Source organism: Perca flavescens, chromosome 8 (genome assembly GCF_004354835.1).
Source record: "Perca flavescens isolate YP-PL-M2 chromosome 8, PFLA_1.0, whole genome shotgun sequence".
Classification (NCBI taxonomy): domain Eukaryota; kingdom Metazoa; phylum Chordata; class Actinopteri; order Perciformes; family Percidae; genus Perca; species Perca flavescens.
Window position 1 is genome coordinate 31,047,772 of NC_041338.1, and position 14,772 is coordinate 31,062,543.

Sequence of the window (14,772 nt, forward strand, 5' to 3'; positions counted from 1 at the left end):
CAGTTAAAAATATCATACAAATTGGTAACAGATAAAAAAACAGTTGAATGACTGAATAAAATAATGAATGAATAAAAAATAAAATTTAAATACAAAAATGAATTAAGAAAAGGGAGTGTTAAAATCAAAAGGTCTTCAGCCTTGATCTAAAAGAGCTGAGATTAGGTGCCGACCTACAGTTTAGCGGTAGTTTATATATGAAAAAGATGTCTTACTTTCTTTATCGTTTAACATAGGGGCCGATCACTGAGACTTATAAATTAAATAATATTAAACAAATTTGAAGTAATTAACTTTAAAAACAGTAAGTTTAAAAACAGCTCGTGCTGCCCAAATTATTGTACATAGCACAAACGGGATTTTGAAAAGTGGGGGGACATTATTTCACCAGTAAATTCCTGTTAAACGACAAAAACAACCACTGGATGGGAAAAGGGTATTTTACAATAACTATGAATGCAGCACGAGGCTGGTGAGGCGAGTTTCAAGTGAACACAACATCTGGGTTGTTTTTCCGACAACGGCAGCTGCACACTGTCATACGTTCCTCTCCAGTGAAATACAGACGCTAACGGTAGGCTAACGTTACCTGTTGCCAAGTGTAGTGTTAACTAGCGTGAGATGCGGCGATGTTTAGGTTGCCTCTAACGTCCGTTTCGGAGCATCAGAGAGAAGTGCAGGCATTTCAGTGGCACCTAAATAAGGCACCGAAAATCTGCAATTCTGTCCGGTAGATAACGGTCGTTACAGCCTTATTAGCACCGGGTCTCTGACCCTCTCCCCCCAAAAAAATAAAAACTCTTTGGATCTACAAAATTCACGTGGATGACATTTTCCTAATCAAAACGGCATTTTTTGCCAAAAAGCAACTAGTTTGCAGGTATGTATCTGGGCTGTAAAGCTGAACTATAGCGTTTTTCACCTAATGCTCTGTGTCATAAAATGCTCCCACATCACGTATGGATCTCCTCTGCACGGACAAAATTTGAGATGTGACATTTCTGGAAAGTGAGAACATTTTGTCTGGTCCTCACTTCTTCAAAGGGCTGTCTGAGTCGGGTTGGGTTTTATGGTTATTATTTCATTAGGGTCAGGTTGGAGCAAGGGAATGGGACTAGAGGATAATGAATGAATGTGTGTGTGTGTGTGTGTGTGTGTGTGTGTGTGTGTGTGTGTGTGTGTGTGTGTGAAGAATATCACCTCATAGATGTGGAACTGTGACTGGCTTCTAGACATTTCTCTGTAGCTGGTGCTGAAGTCACCGATAAAGTCGTGGCTGTACAAAAAAAAAAACAGTCACTACCACACTGAAAACCCCCCTACATATTCTGCATTATAGTGAGAAGCACTAAAGTGAATAACAGAAGCTAAGAAAAGGCCCATAATACCAAGAACCCATAATAACAGTAAAAGTGTCTGCTGGAGATTCATTTCTTTGTAGTGTATTCACATTGTCAAAGTACAGAAGAAATCAGTTTTACTAACAAGCTCCTTGGTTACCAGAGGCGTGGGCGTAGCAACCAATTTCATAATTTCATGGAGATAATCAGCAGGGTTGGAATCGGGGTCAGGAATTTTGTGGGAGCTCAGGCCAAAACGCCCTTGAAGTGTCAAAAACTGCCTGTGAAATTAGCAATGGAGGGGTGAACTGTGCCCCTGCCCCATCTTTATTCCCCGACTGTCTCTATGAAGTTATCTGTCAAAAGACCGTTCCAGCAGTATTAATAGTTAATGTGTATTTAAAGCAGTAGGGGGTGTTGTCACATGTAGGGCTCTACAGTGACATGTTTCTACAGTATATCTCCTCTGAAAAACAAGAGGGTGTATGAGGACAGACATTTTGGAGAGGGATCTGTGACTATCCCAAATGTCCTTCCCTACTTTGCACATATGCTCTTTTTATTTCAGGGCAGTTTTTTTATTTATGCGGAGCGTCAGTGTCATCAGGAGAAACATCTTTATATCTTAGAATGGCATGTAGGATTAATAAATAAAGAAATAATACAGTCACCACAATACATAGCTCATCTGTAATTACTACATTTACACTTCCCTGGGGCCTTGTTGCAAATGTATGCAGTGTTTATTTCACAGCAGGATGTCAATTGAATGATAATACTGTATAGATGAATGGGGCATTATAACAGACAATGCAGTGCAGACATTATCACTCAAGCTAAACAGTACAAAAGAAAGCACTGTTTCCCTTACCCTCCATCTCTGTCCCAGTCGTACACCTCCACCTTAATGCTCCTGTAGGGAAAGAGAAGAGGGATGAGGGAGGGGGAGGAAAATCCCATTAAAAAACCAATTAGCACCGCTGATTTACAGTCTTTCTGCTTAAAAAAACTGGTAACTGCTCCGTGGAAGGCCTACGTAACGCAGAGACGGGAGTTTTTTTTTTATGTTGTTATCAGTATACCCTGGTGTGACCCAGGCAAATAAGAAAAGAATTAGAAAAAGATGAATAAAAAATAATTAGGAAGCACTCAAATAGGCCGTCCAGTGTTCTAAATCTGTGTGAGAATGACATAACCAATGAGTCTTATGTCGCTGTTCATGAAGGTAATGAAGAGAAATATCCCATGTTTATGACCTGCAAGTGTTTATGTCATCAGAGACCTCAAGATAGTTGTATGATCGCAGAGTTGGTTGTGTTAAAAACACTGTGCGTGGTCAATATAGCACTGTATATTGACCATGACCATTAACTACCTTAAACGACAAACTTTGGTTCAAGTGAGGCATCCATGTTTGTCCACGTCGATATGTGGTTTTGTGCTTTTTCAGGCACATTATTAAAAACAAAGTTAGATCGGAGTTTTCAGAGGAACTCTGAGTTTTCTGATCCTACTTCCGATTGGATGTTGGTAAATTTGGGGACTTGTGTTGATGCGTTGTAACATTAGCAACGTTTAGCTTGCTACAGCATAGCTGTAAGTTGTTTCTAAGACAGCAGGCACAGTACAGTGGTACTCCCGTTGTGCCTTGTCGCGGTATTTTTTTTCAAGTTCATACAGGAACCGATGAAACTTTTAATAAGAAGAAACTAACTTTAGCTTTTTAATGCTAGATCGTAGCATCACTAGAGCTGGGCAATATAATCGATATTATATCGATATCATGATATGAGACAATACATCGTCTTAGATTTTGGATATCGTAATATGGCATAAGTGTTGTCTTTTCCTGGTCTTAAAGGCTGCATTACAGTAAAGTGATGTCATTTTCTGAACTTACCAGACTGTTGTAACTGTTCTATTATTTGCCTTTACCCACTTAGTCATTATATCCACATTACTGATGATTATTTATCAAAAATCTCATTGTGTAAATATTTTGTGAAAGCACCAATAGTCAACACTACAATATCGTTGCGGTATCGATATTGAGGTATTTGGCCAAAAATATTGTTATATTTGATTTTCTCCATATCGCCCAGCCCTAAGCATCACATCGCCTGAGCCACTTTGTAATAATTAAAGGTGTCAGTACTAGCTAAAGTAAACACTATTAAGAGCAGCCTCATGTCTTATTTTTGCAAACAAAGCTACCACTAGACAAAATCTTATTGATTGCACTCCAGTTAAATAAAAAAATATATTTTCCTAGTTTTTTTACAGTGTCCCTGTGGTAACTGTTCTGCTATTTCTAGGTATATGTCAAGTATTTATACATCAAAATCACTCTTTTTTCTACTTTTTTTCTATCAGTCTTACTGTTAACATTGTCAGCGTAATGTTTGTGTTTGCCTCCTGCTGTACCTGTCGTAGTCTCCGTTACACAGCGCCCGGACAGGAATTTTAAAAGCCTGCCACACCGGGTCCAGAGTGTTCTTCACTACTTCTGTTTTGTGGCAGATGGTATACCTGAGAGTGAGACACACAAAGCTGTTAACAGAGGACACATTTACCTGATTAACTGAAATCACATTTAGTGATCCATTTTTGTAGTCAAAAAGAATGTCAACGTGTTTTTTAAATGTATTGTTAATAGTTGCATCTGGCAGGTCTTCATCTACATAAGACAGTTAACCGGAACGTTATTCCCATTGAATTAATGCAAAACTAGGGGCGGGGCACCATCATTAAACCAAAATATATACAAATATAAATTTCTCCCTTTTGGTTTGTGCTTCTTTCCCAAAAGAGAACCCATGATATGTGACTTGCAGAGCAGATATGCATGCTAGAGCAAACAAAAACAAGGTGAAAACAAAACCCTGAGTGCACCTACTCTGTTTGTTTTTAAGGGGAGTGCAATGCTAAAAGTATTTTATAAAGCATGATCTTTGGCTGAAATAACAGCTTCCTGTTCTTTTTTATGTGGCACCTAGTCTGGCTCTTTGTAACCGCAGCGTGCTGCTGTTATACCCTGCAGCTGAACATTTAGGCTGCATCAGTAAATACCCAGCTGCACAAAAAGAGAATGTGTCTTCCCTACAATGCTGAAGTCGACTTGAATAAAAGCATCTGCGGTGCAAAGAAAGTGCGACCTTCACACACATTTTTCACTTAACTCCATCTTATCCATCCTTTCTCCTTTTATTTCCCTCTTGTCAACTCTGTCCTATTATCTCTGCTCATCCCTCATTCTGCTGCTTTGTCCTGTTAATGTCTGGACGGCGTAAGTCACATATACAGCACGGAGCATTATGTAACATCACATAGGCGGTTTAGGCCTTATATCCTCTGCATGGGAGCTTTTTGGAGCATGAAAAATCACTCAGTTTTCATTCATTTCAAGCATCTAGACATTCTGTGTATGTGTGTGTGTGAAAGTGAGATAGCTGCTTTTGTTTATTCAGCAAATTGACATCCACAAATACCACAGGGAAGCTGCTTGTCAACTTACGATCCGTCTTCGTTACTGCGGTAGAAGACGAGAAAAGGATCAGATTTTCCGAAGAAGTCCTTCTTATCCAGCTTGTTGCCACAAAACTGCAGCATCACCGACTCCTTAAAAGGAAGAAAGTAACCAAAATATTGAAACACAGCCTCAGGTCATAAGGAAAGACAACACACACAACTTGCTATCACAAGGTAATATTAGATACTGTTGTTTATTAGCTGTCGATACATTCTGTTATAGACCCATTTTGGAGAATAATTTAAAAGTCAACACAACCTTTTTGATTTTTGTATTAGCACTTAAATGTAGGTCTGGTACAATATTTCAAGATTACATCTACAAACAAATCAATGAAAACATTATATTTTCACCCACTGAGTTCTGGGAGCTTAAATTTTTAACTTCATCTGCCCCAACACAGACACTAGAAGATAAAATTAAGATTATCAGGCTTAATTCCACACTCTGACACACCATGATATTATCTTAAATCTAGAATTAATTATCTATTTTTCAATGAATTTCCCTGTGTTCTTGATTAAGCAATTTCTTGAACTTTTGAAGGAAGGCTCTCAAAATGTGACATTCACTGTTTTATGTTTTGACCCAAGAGAAAAAAGAAATCTGCTATTACTTCACTAGAAGCATTTTTTTGTGAAGTGATGCATCTAAAGGTGGCAAAAACACCACCAAACAATAAAATGGGACCATCGTGGCGATGTACTTTTTCAGAAATAGCGGATTTTTCTAACAGTGTCCAAATGTTTGAGGTGATTTAGTTTTCTCTTTGAAATAAAGAGGGATTTAAATAGACAGAGTCACAAAGTTCAACTGAAGACATAACAACAGCGTCAAACAGTCGGCTGCGTCTGGAACTGAAAAGCATTCCACTTCAACTACTACCATCAACAAAAGTGGATTTTCTTGCGTTCAGAGCGAACAGAATCAAAAACCTCTGAGCAAAAGTTACCATAAATCTTTTAAAGTGAACATAACTTGTTCAAATGAAGCATAGTATCTGTTAAGTGATAGCGCTTGATGCCTCTTCTGGCTTGCAACAGCAAAGTGGTATTTTCTTTTAATTAAATACACATTTATAAACTACACTTAGCTTTCTAATTGAAATGAAATTTCTGGTGTTATAGCAACGCTGGTGTCTCTCAAATAATGTCTTTGTTGCTTTCTTAAAGCAATACAGTATCAGCGGTGAAATAAAGATATTGGGGAAAGGGTTATGAGTGTGTACACTCATTTGCCAGTTTATTAGGTACACCTAAAACTAATGCAGTCTTATACAGACAGCCCTGCAATAAATCATCACGAATGTTTTAATGTTCCATTTTTGTTGCTTCAACTAGTTTGCGCTGTTGTTGAATTGTATTGAGTTATAGCGAGGTGTTTCAAATATTCTGTCTCTCCTCTCTGATATAAATATATAAATGTTGGATTTATCGTGTTAAGTGTTGTATCAGACTGCATTAGCTTTAACTAGGTGTACCTAATAAACTGAGTGTATGTAATGTACCGTTGTGTCTGTATTCATATAAGAGTTCATTTAGTATGAAATTGAAAAAAGTGATTTCAGCCAAAAAGGACTCCTTGTTATTCAGAGTTTTTAGATTAAACTGTGTGGAGTACCAGATGGGTCAGGCTTGTCACTTTGGAAGATATAAGAACCAGAGGGTTGGTCTAATAAGAGGAATGTATCTGACAAGTCTGAAAGTTTTATTTGAAATGAATCAACAGGGGAACCAAACAGACTCTTACCCTGCAGTTGCTCAGCTCTTCTGCTCTCACTATGATGGTGCCACATTTCTTCCCCGGTATCCCACTAGAAAAAAAGAGAACAAAATATATATATATATATATATATATATATATATATATATATATATATATATATATATATTTTCCCATTACATTTAAGATGCCAAAGGCCTCTAACAATGGGCTTATTGCAGGTAGGACAATGTTTTGAAACAACAAAGTTCCAGGGAAAATCTGTCTAGGTGGTTTAAGAGAGAACTACAAAATAATATTGATACATAGATAGAAACTATATTGTCTTAAAGTTCATTTTTAACTTGTTTTTGATGTCATTGTTATGTCTCCTAACAACAACATGTTGCTTTTTACACAACTATATGCACTTTATAACCCTGTTTGCTGATACGTTGTGCTTCATGCAAACTCGTTATGCACTGATCTGTATCTACAGTAAGTGAGAGAAGGAAACTTTGACCTGTATTTAACTGGCTTTTTTACATTGTACATAGTGCATACTGGCTTATTTTTAGACTGTACTGTATATATGATAATTACATTGGCTCTACTGCACATTCAACGGTACATACAGTATATCTATACGCACTTCACGACTGCTTGAGCTTATTGGTTAGATGATAAACTGCATTTTGTTGTACTGACTGAGTCTAATGTTCTCAAATCAATACTGATAAATACTATCTTTTTCTACATGTAGCTTTTATCCACCACAGGCACACATAATAGTTTCAGGCAAACAGAAGTATTTATGACATGGATAATCAAGCTCTATGAGTATGTAAGCTTATTCTGCGGTTAAATGTCATTTAAATGCTCAAACACACAAAAAAAAAAACAACCCTGCAGACCTGGAATCAAATTTATCTTCTTCTCAGTCTCTCTCACATTTATTTGCCTGATTGTCTAAATACATATTAATTTATGCTAAATGAACACCTTCAAAAAAGAACATCAACGTAATATAACCACAAACAGTGACATTTCAGCTGCAATGTTTGTTTACATCCTGAGCTGGTGAAGCGTAATATTCAGCCAATAAAGCCAAGGGAGACTGACCACTAAAAATAGACCAAATGAATGCCACGGACCCCGGGCCTGATGCAGAACAAGGAACTGGGAGAAATAATTTAATTTGGCTAAGCGCTGTCCAGTACAATAAGAGATGTGGAGAAACCGATGGCAAATTGAAGCGAGGCTTTGATACCCCCGTCACCTGAGACACACCGCCATCCTTTGATGCACGGGGAAGCATTCAGTGAAATTAATTCACTGTACGAGCAGAGAGCGTGCTCAGCAAGGGAGAAGATGGGGAAAATGGCTGATAGATGGGGGAACAAGAAAGAGATGGACAGAGAAGAGGAAGAACAGAGTCAGAAAGACGGAGGAGCGGATGAGAGGCTGTTGAGTGAAGGGAGAGGCTGAATACATCAGAACGTGGTTTCTACTGAAATGGGATTTAGACTGCAATACCCATGTGTGCTGATAATTGATATCTTCTTTGTAATAAAGCTTATATATCTCATATTCTAGATTAATAAGGCAGCAAGTTGAAGAAATAACAAACTTGCACCATACTCAAAATTGTCACAGTTTGAGGCAGGTTGGCAGGACAAAAAGCAAGCTTTAATAAACATAAGGCTGAATCCAAAAAAAACAAGAAAACTAGAAACACTTGACACTAGAAGATACACTGAGCCAGGAAAAAACACAGACAATCTAACACAGTTTTTTTTATGGATGTGTACTTTTGAATACACATAGTGATTTCTTCACTTGTTAATTGTCTGGTTTGCTTTGTCTGTTATTGTTGGTTAACCTGCCTTCTGTCTTTGTGTATTTTACTGCTATCCATAGTTTTTTCTGTAAGTAACAACCGGCAATGATAGGCCACTGTCCTATTTCCCAGTCTGGATGAACACCAATGTTCCAGAAAAGCGGTTCACTATTCAGATCGGCACATCCTGGCTACTGTACCTTGACTGCAGTACTCCCTCTGTCTGTACAGTATGTATGGTCAGTGCTTATTTATAGGGCTGTCGTGGTGGCCTACTGTAGCTGTTAAGAAGCATACAATATACTTTTATCAAAACTTCCCCAGTTCGATTCCGGGCCAGAAAACTTTGTTGCACATCATTTACCCTCTTTCTCCCCTAATTTTCTGTCACCTCTCCACTGTACACGCCCCAGAAACATGCTTTAAATATCAGCATTCAGAGCCAATGCAGAGAGTAGCATGTCTTTTATTAAATGAGACAGAAAGTAAAGCCAAATTTAATGCAAGAAACACGTCCTGTAACAGACCCGCAACCAATGACAATCTTTCCCTGACGTAACGAAATGAAATGAACATGAAATGAGAAACGTAGCAAAAATGTAAAAGTCACAATGGTAAGAAGTCCTAAAATTGCACCTGGATACATGATCTGCCAAAAGCTTTGTCAGTGAGGGTCACCCAAAAGCAGCAACTAAACAAAGTTAATGACAGATTTCTGTGACTCAGACTGTACTGTGAAATGACCTTATACATAGATACATACATACATACACATATATATAGTTATATCATACAGATTTATTGTATACAAACCGTGACATAATTTTACAATTAAATTGTTTGTCGTCTTTGTTGCTCTTTAGTTTTGTGATGCGCCACCACTCGACTGAGCAGAAGTGTGATGCTTTTGACTTACAGTAAAATGTGTTTTTTTTTGGGTTTCACTTGGAGGCAGCGGAGTGAGTACAAACACACACACACGCACACACGCACACAAGCATTACTAAATAATAAAGAATATCTAAAAATATCTTCACATCTAAAAACGGATCAAAAATAAAACTTGCGGGTATGCACAGACACAACAAACACACACACACACAAACACAACAAATGAATGAGTGCAGGCCGAGGAGATTACATAACTCTGCGACATCAACACATTTTTACATCATATTTCTAGTGTCTTTCTTCAGCAGACCCATTCATTGATTCCACATGCACGGACGCGTGCACACACACACACACACACACACACACACACACACACACAGTCATGGATGTAATACAGTCACTTCTCTCTCACTCAATTTCTCTGTCTTTCTCTCTCTCTCTCTCTCACACACACACACACACACACACAGTGGACACTGGAGGACAGGGGATGAGGCGAGGTTCAGACTACTGATGGCTCGCTGCCTCAGGAGGAAAACAAAAGCAACAACAAATTGTTCTCTTCAGTAAGCTGAAAAAGATGCTGCAGTTCTGCTGTGTGTGAAAGAGAGCTGAGATAATATAAGACACTCTATATTATGGGTTGTGCTTTAATAAAGATTTGTCTGTTTTATTTTGGAGAACTTGGGCCATGTCTTATGAGGAGCCTTTGATGGGTTTAAGAGTAAAATGTCTCCCCTCAGAAAGTGTATTTGTTGTGTGTGAGCAATAACTTTTCCTGGTGTGGATGAAGTTTGCTAAGAAAGTGATTTTTTTTTCTGAAATCAGGTTGCATTCTTTACAAAATGTAAAAGTTTTATGGGTTCCTTTTTATTTTTGGGATGATGGGTATGCAGTATTCTCGCATTGCCAGACCTTCCTTCACAGCGCTGTGGAGGAGGGTATGGCTAGTCCACACAGCATTCCGGGGTAGGGAGAAAAACGTGCTCTGGTTTATTGGGAATTTTCGTTAAGCCAATCACAATCGTCTTAGGCGGTGCTAAGCGCCGAGCGGAGCCACGGTGCCGCTGCAAAATAGCCTCGGGAAGGAAGTTGTTTTGGTGGAACGTGTGAACGTTCAAAGGTTGTTTTAGTCGTGCAACAGAAAGCTCAGATTGGACAGATAGTCTAGCTAGCTGTCTGGATTTACCCTGCAGAGATCTGAGGAGCAATTAACCATAGTCCTCAGAAATCCACCGGAGTTTAAAATTACAACACAAAGAAAGCGGAAGGTAACAGACATCCGAAAACGGACGTCTGAAAAGAGTGACATCCGGCGGAATGTTCGCCAGAACGAGAGAAATCCCGGAAGAGGAACGTCGTGGATATAGACTAGGTATGCAGTAATTACAGTATAGTTGTATTAGTTGTCTTATGTTTTTATTAGTTGTCTTATGTTTTTATTATTTTTATTGTCTTTTGTATATTTGATTGTTCTCATGTTTTTTATTTTCTACTATTATATAATAAAAAAAAATGTTTTACTGTTTTATTATTTATATTGTTACATTTTCAGTCACCTGTAAAGCTTTTTGAACTGCACTAACCTGTATGAAACACATCCATACAAACACATATTTACCTGACATGAATATGCAATTAACATATAGACTGATTTAATTCCCTGGTTTATTAACACATTTTTCTATAAACACCATCACTATTTAATCATGTCTTAACACAGACAACTGTATAAGACTTTTGATTAAACAATACAGCACAAAATTATCAAAACTATTAAAATCAGGATTCCTATCAGGCGACGTCGTCTCAGAGAATAAGTAAACACGACTGAGAAGACCAACCTTTGGTGCCCACTTTTTGTGACTTTGTAGTTTTTGATACTACTGACAGTTTGGTCAGTACTGAGAAATGATTGATATTTGACTCTCAAACCTACTCTAAGTAATCTTTAATTGTGTATCAGCAAACCTTATGTTGATGACATTTGCATTTCTGTGGACAATACACATCTTTGTCTCTTCAAGATTTTTCTGGAATTTTTGTCAATATTAGATAGTTGATATAGTGATTGGAAAAATAATGGGAAGAGTGAAAGGGGAATTCCTGTGCACTAGAGGGTGTCTCTAAACTTAGAATAACCACACAAAGAGCCACAAAAGCCAGTTCATGAAATATTTCATGAACTGGCTACAGGTTTAACTATTTTGTTATACTAGAGAGCAAAAATCTGACATTTATTCAGATTATTTCTTAAGGCTTCAGTTGAGGCTTCAGTTCAGTTTAGGTTTCTTTATAAATGGAGCTGGGAGCTCACCACTGACATCTTCCCTTTGGGTGGACTGTCCCTTTTCACTACACGCTGTTTACCAACCCGACATGTTTACAGTCTGTCATTAGGCCTGCTGCTGTTTAACTATTCATCTCATTTGGCTGATGGAGACAGTGTACGCTTTCATCAACATCTTGGCTTGTTTTCATGCCCCTGCTCTGCTTCCCTTCAAAGCAAATGATCTTAAAATGACATGCTGATTTTCAATTCACACCACTGAATGGAACTGAATCTAAAATCGGAACCTGAGCCCAAACAGCTTTTTGTTGCCCCTAACGATAGTGGCTCTCTGCTTAGAGTAATACAATACAAGCCTTTTGCCCATTCGCTTTCAATTATGAGTGTGTAATTAAAATAGCAGTGAGTGTGTTTGTTTGTTTTCCTCTGTGCATGATATACTACTTACATCAAAGGTTTTTCCAAGCGGCTTCCCAGGGAGCCGACTATCTCGCCCAGCGTGCAGAACGCCTGGCCCAGGAAGTCCTAAATGTGTGAAAAAATAAACACAGAAATAAAGAAACATTTAGAGGTGGAAGAGCTGGGAGAAACATTCATTAAGATGTTTTTATTTATATATATATTAGGGCTGTCAAAATTAACGCGTTAATTTTTGCGTTAATTTTTGCGTTAATTTTTTAATATTTAACTCGGTAAAAAAAATTAACGAAATTAACGCAGCTGTGTTTGTTTACTTCATGTGACGGCTGAGAAACGTAATACGCCTCAATAACAGCAGGCGGCGCTACTCTGTATTGTTGCCCAAGTAATGAAAACCGGCAGCTGATTGGACGAACGCGTCACATGGGTTTGTTTTCTCCGGATATTGAGAGCCAGACTGTCATGGCGGCCGTTCAGAATACGATCTCATATTGTACTAAAATAGTTCACTGAAACATGTTTCTGAAAACATTTTAAGCGAGAAATAGGCCGTGCAGTTGCTGAATCTGTCTTCATTTCAGCTCAACAAAGGTCAGTTTAGAAGATTTTCGTCAGATTTTGAGACTAGTCACCTCATCCTGCTCGCCATTTCCGGGTGAGTCCCGACTGCCCTGCCGCCGACTGAACTCTCGGCTCGTTGGAGATGAACTGCGCCTCGCCTGTAAAGTAGACGAGAGCAGGCGACAGCAGCCGGGGACGGTGACAAAAATCTGCTCTCAAGTCAGGCAGTTTCTAGCCGTTTCCAGCAGCCTTCAGCAGGACTAAATAAGCCAAATTGTTGCTGCTGTTGTTCTGAAAGATTCTGAACTTAGCAGAACCTTTCCTTGTTTGTTTTTTTCTTCATATTTGCAAAGTTAAGTGATTTAGCATTTAAATATCCATTATTATAAGCTTCAGTCTCAATTTAAAAAAAGCGATTAATCGCGATTAATTACAGCAAATTGTGCAATTAATTAGTTAATTTTTTTTAATCGATTGACAGCCCTAATATATATATATAGCACTATGAGTCATATTTTTGTCATTTATGTCAATTATGACTGTTGGTCAATATATATATACACACACATACACATACACACACATATATACATACACTGTATATATTTCTTCATTTAGCATATAAGGTTGATTCAAACACACAAAAACAGCTAAAAGTAGGGTTCCCATAATGGAAACTCAAAATGTTTCATATTAAATTAATTAATTAATTAATAAGACATTACATATAGCTATGAAATTGTAAATTAATATTGGTTTCTGCTCATTCTCACAATAAGTGAATCATTTGTATTTAATTCCAGTAGTTTTCTTTACTTTTTATTTAATATTTTGCCACTTAGAGCTGAAAAGATTAGTCAGTTAGTCAATTAATCGATCGAAAGATAGTTACTCATCGACTGTTTTCACATTTTGTTAATCATTTCAGTCAACATTCTCTGGTTCCAGGTTTTCAGATGTGATGATTTGATTCTTTTCTTTGTCAAATATGATAGTAAACTTAATATTCTTAGGTTTTGTAGGTTGGATAAATCAATCAACTTCTTGGTCTCTGAGAAATTACAAGGGATATCTTTCACAATTTTCTGACATTTTATAAACAAAATTATTTATTGATTAATTAATCACTTAATCAACAGATTAACCTTTAATGAAAATAATTGTTAGTTGCAGCTATTCTGCCACTTTTCATCACAATATCTTCGTCAATCAAGACAAACAGCAGTGAGCCAGTTATGTGATTATCTGTTGCTTCAGTCTGACTGATCAAATGACCATGATACAAATCAACAGGGACATGTGGAGAAGCAAAGAGAAAGCTGTTTATTAAACCTACATTGTGTAATTGTTTTATTTGATTCTTAGCAAAATCCCCTTTGTTCTTTCAGAAATATGTGCTCATTCATGTGCAATTACTTCCACCAACTAATGAAAGTATTCTCGTAAGTGTAGAATCTGCCATTTAGAATCATTCAGAATACATATGGGTGAGTCGCTCGAATGACGGCCGGCATGTTGCGCCTCCATCTTTAAAATACATTAGCCAAAGAAGGATATACTACGGTGGCCCTGAAGTGCAAATCACAACAGCAAATAGAAAACGCAACAGCAAATCATAAAACACAATGGCAAATAGGAAAACAAAACGGCAAATAGGAAGACACTTCAACAAATCATAAAACACAACAGCATTAACTTCTACCGGAAAAGGTCATTGCTGTCGTGTTTTCCTATTTGCTGTTGTGTTTTAGGATTTGTTTAAGTGTTTTTCTATTTGCCGTTGTGTTTTATGATTTGTTTAAGTGTTTTCCTATTTGCCGTTTTGTTTTCCTATTTGCCGTTTTGTTTTCCTATTTGCTGTTATGTTTTCCTATTTGCCATTGTGTTTTATGATTTGTTGAAAGGTTTTCCTATTTGTCGTTGTGTTTTATGATTTGCTGTTGCGTTTTTCTATTTGCTGTTGTGATATGCACTTCAGGGCCACCGTACATACCTCCGCCTTTTGCACTTTTACACTCAGTGGCACCCCGCACCGTGACGAATGCCAGGGGTAGATTACTCGGCAAGGAAGCGAAAAAGAGAATTAAAACGACAACACGACAGGAAAAGCAATTAGACCAAAGTTAATATTGGAGTGGCTAGAACAACTGCGTATAAACGATGGAGATACTAAAAGCTAATTTCGGGTTCGGTCACC

The 14,772-nt window shown here is 37.7% G+C and overlaps 1 protein-coding gene across 2 annotated transcripts in view; it reads right to left on the minus strand.

The window, feature by feature from the left end:
• LOC114560674 (copine-8) overlaps positions 1-14,772 on the minus strand; it is a 71,027-nt gene that overhangs the window by 17,739 nt on the left and 38,516 nt on the right. For both annotated transcript variants that reach the window (XM_028586209.1, XM_028586211.1), the window contains exons 6-11: positions 12,043-12,119; positions 6,619-6,682; positions 4,855-4,958; positions 3,765-3,869; positions 2,212-2,253; positions 1,201-1,276 (exon numbers count right to left, since the gene is read on the minus strand). In XM_028586209.1, the coding sequence (XP_028442010.1) occupies positions 1,201-1,276; positions 2,212-2,253; positions 3,765-3,869; positions 4,855-4,958; positions 6,619-6,682; positions 12,043-12,119 (468 nt within the window). The remainder of the gene's footprint in view (positions 1-1,200; positions 1,277-2,211; positions 2,254-3,764; positions 3,870-4,854; positions 4,959-6,618; positions 6,683-12,042; positions 12,120-14,772) is intronic.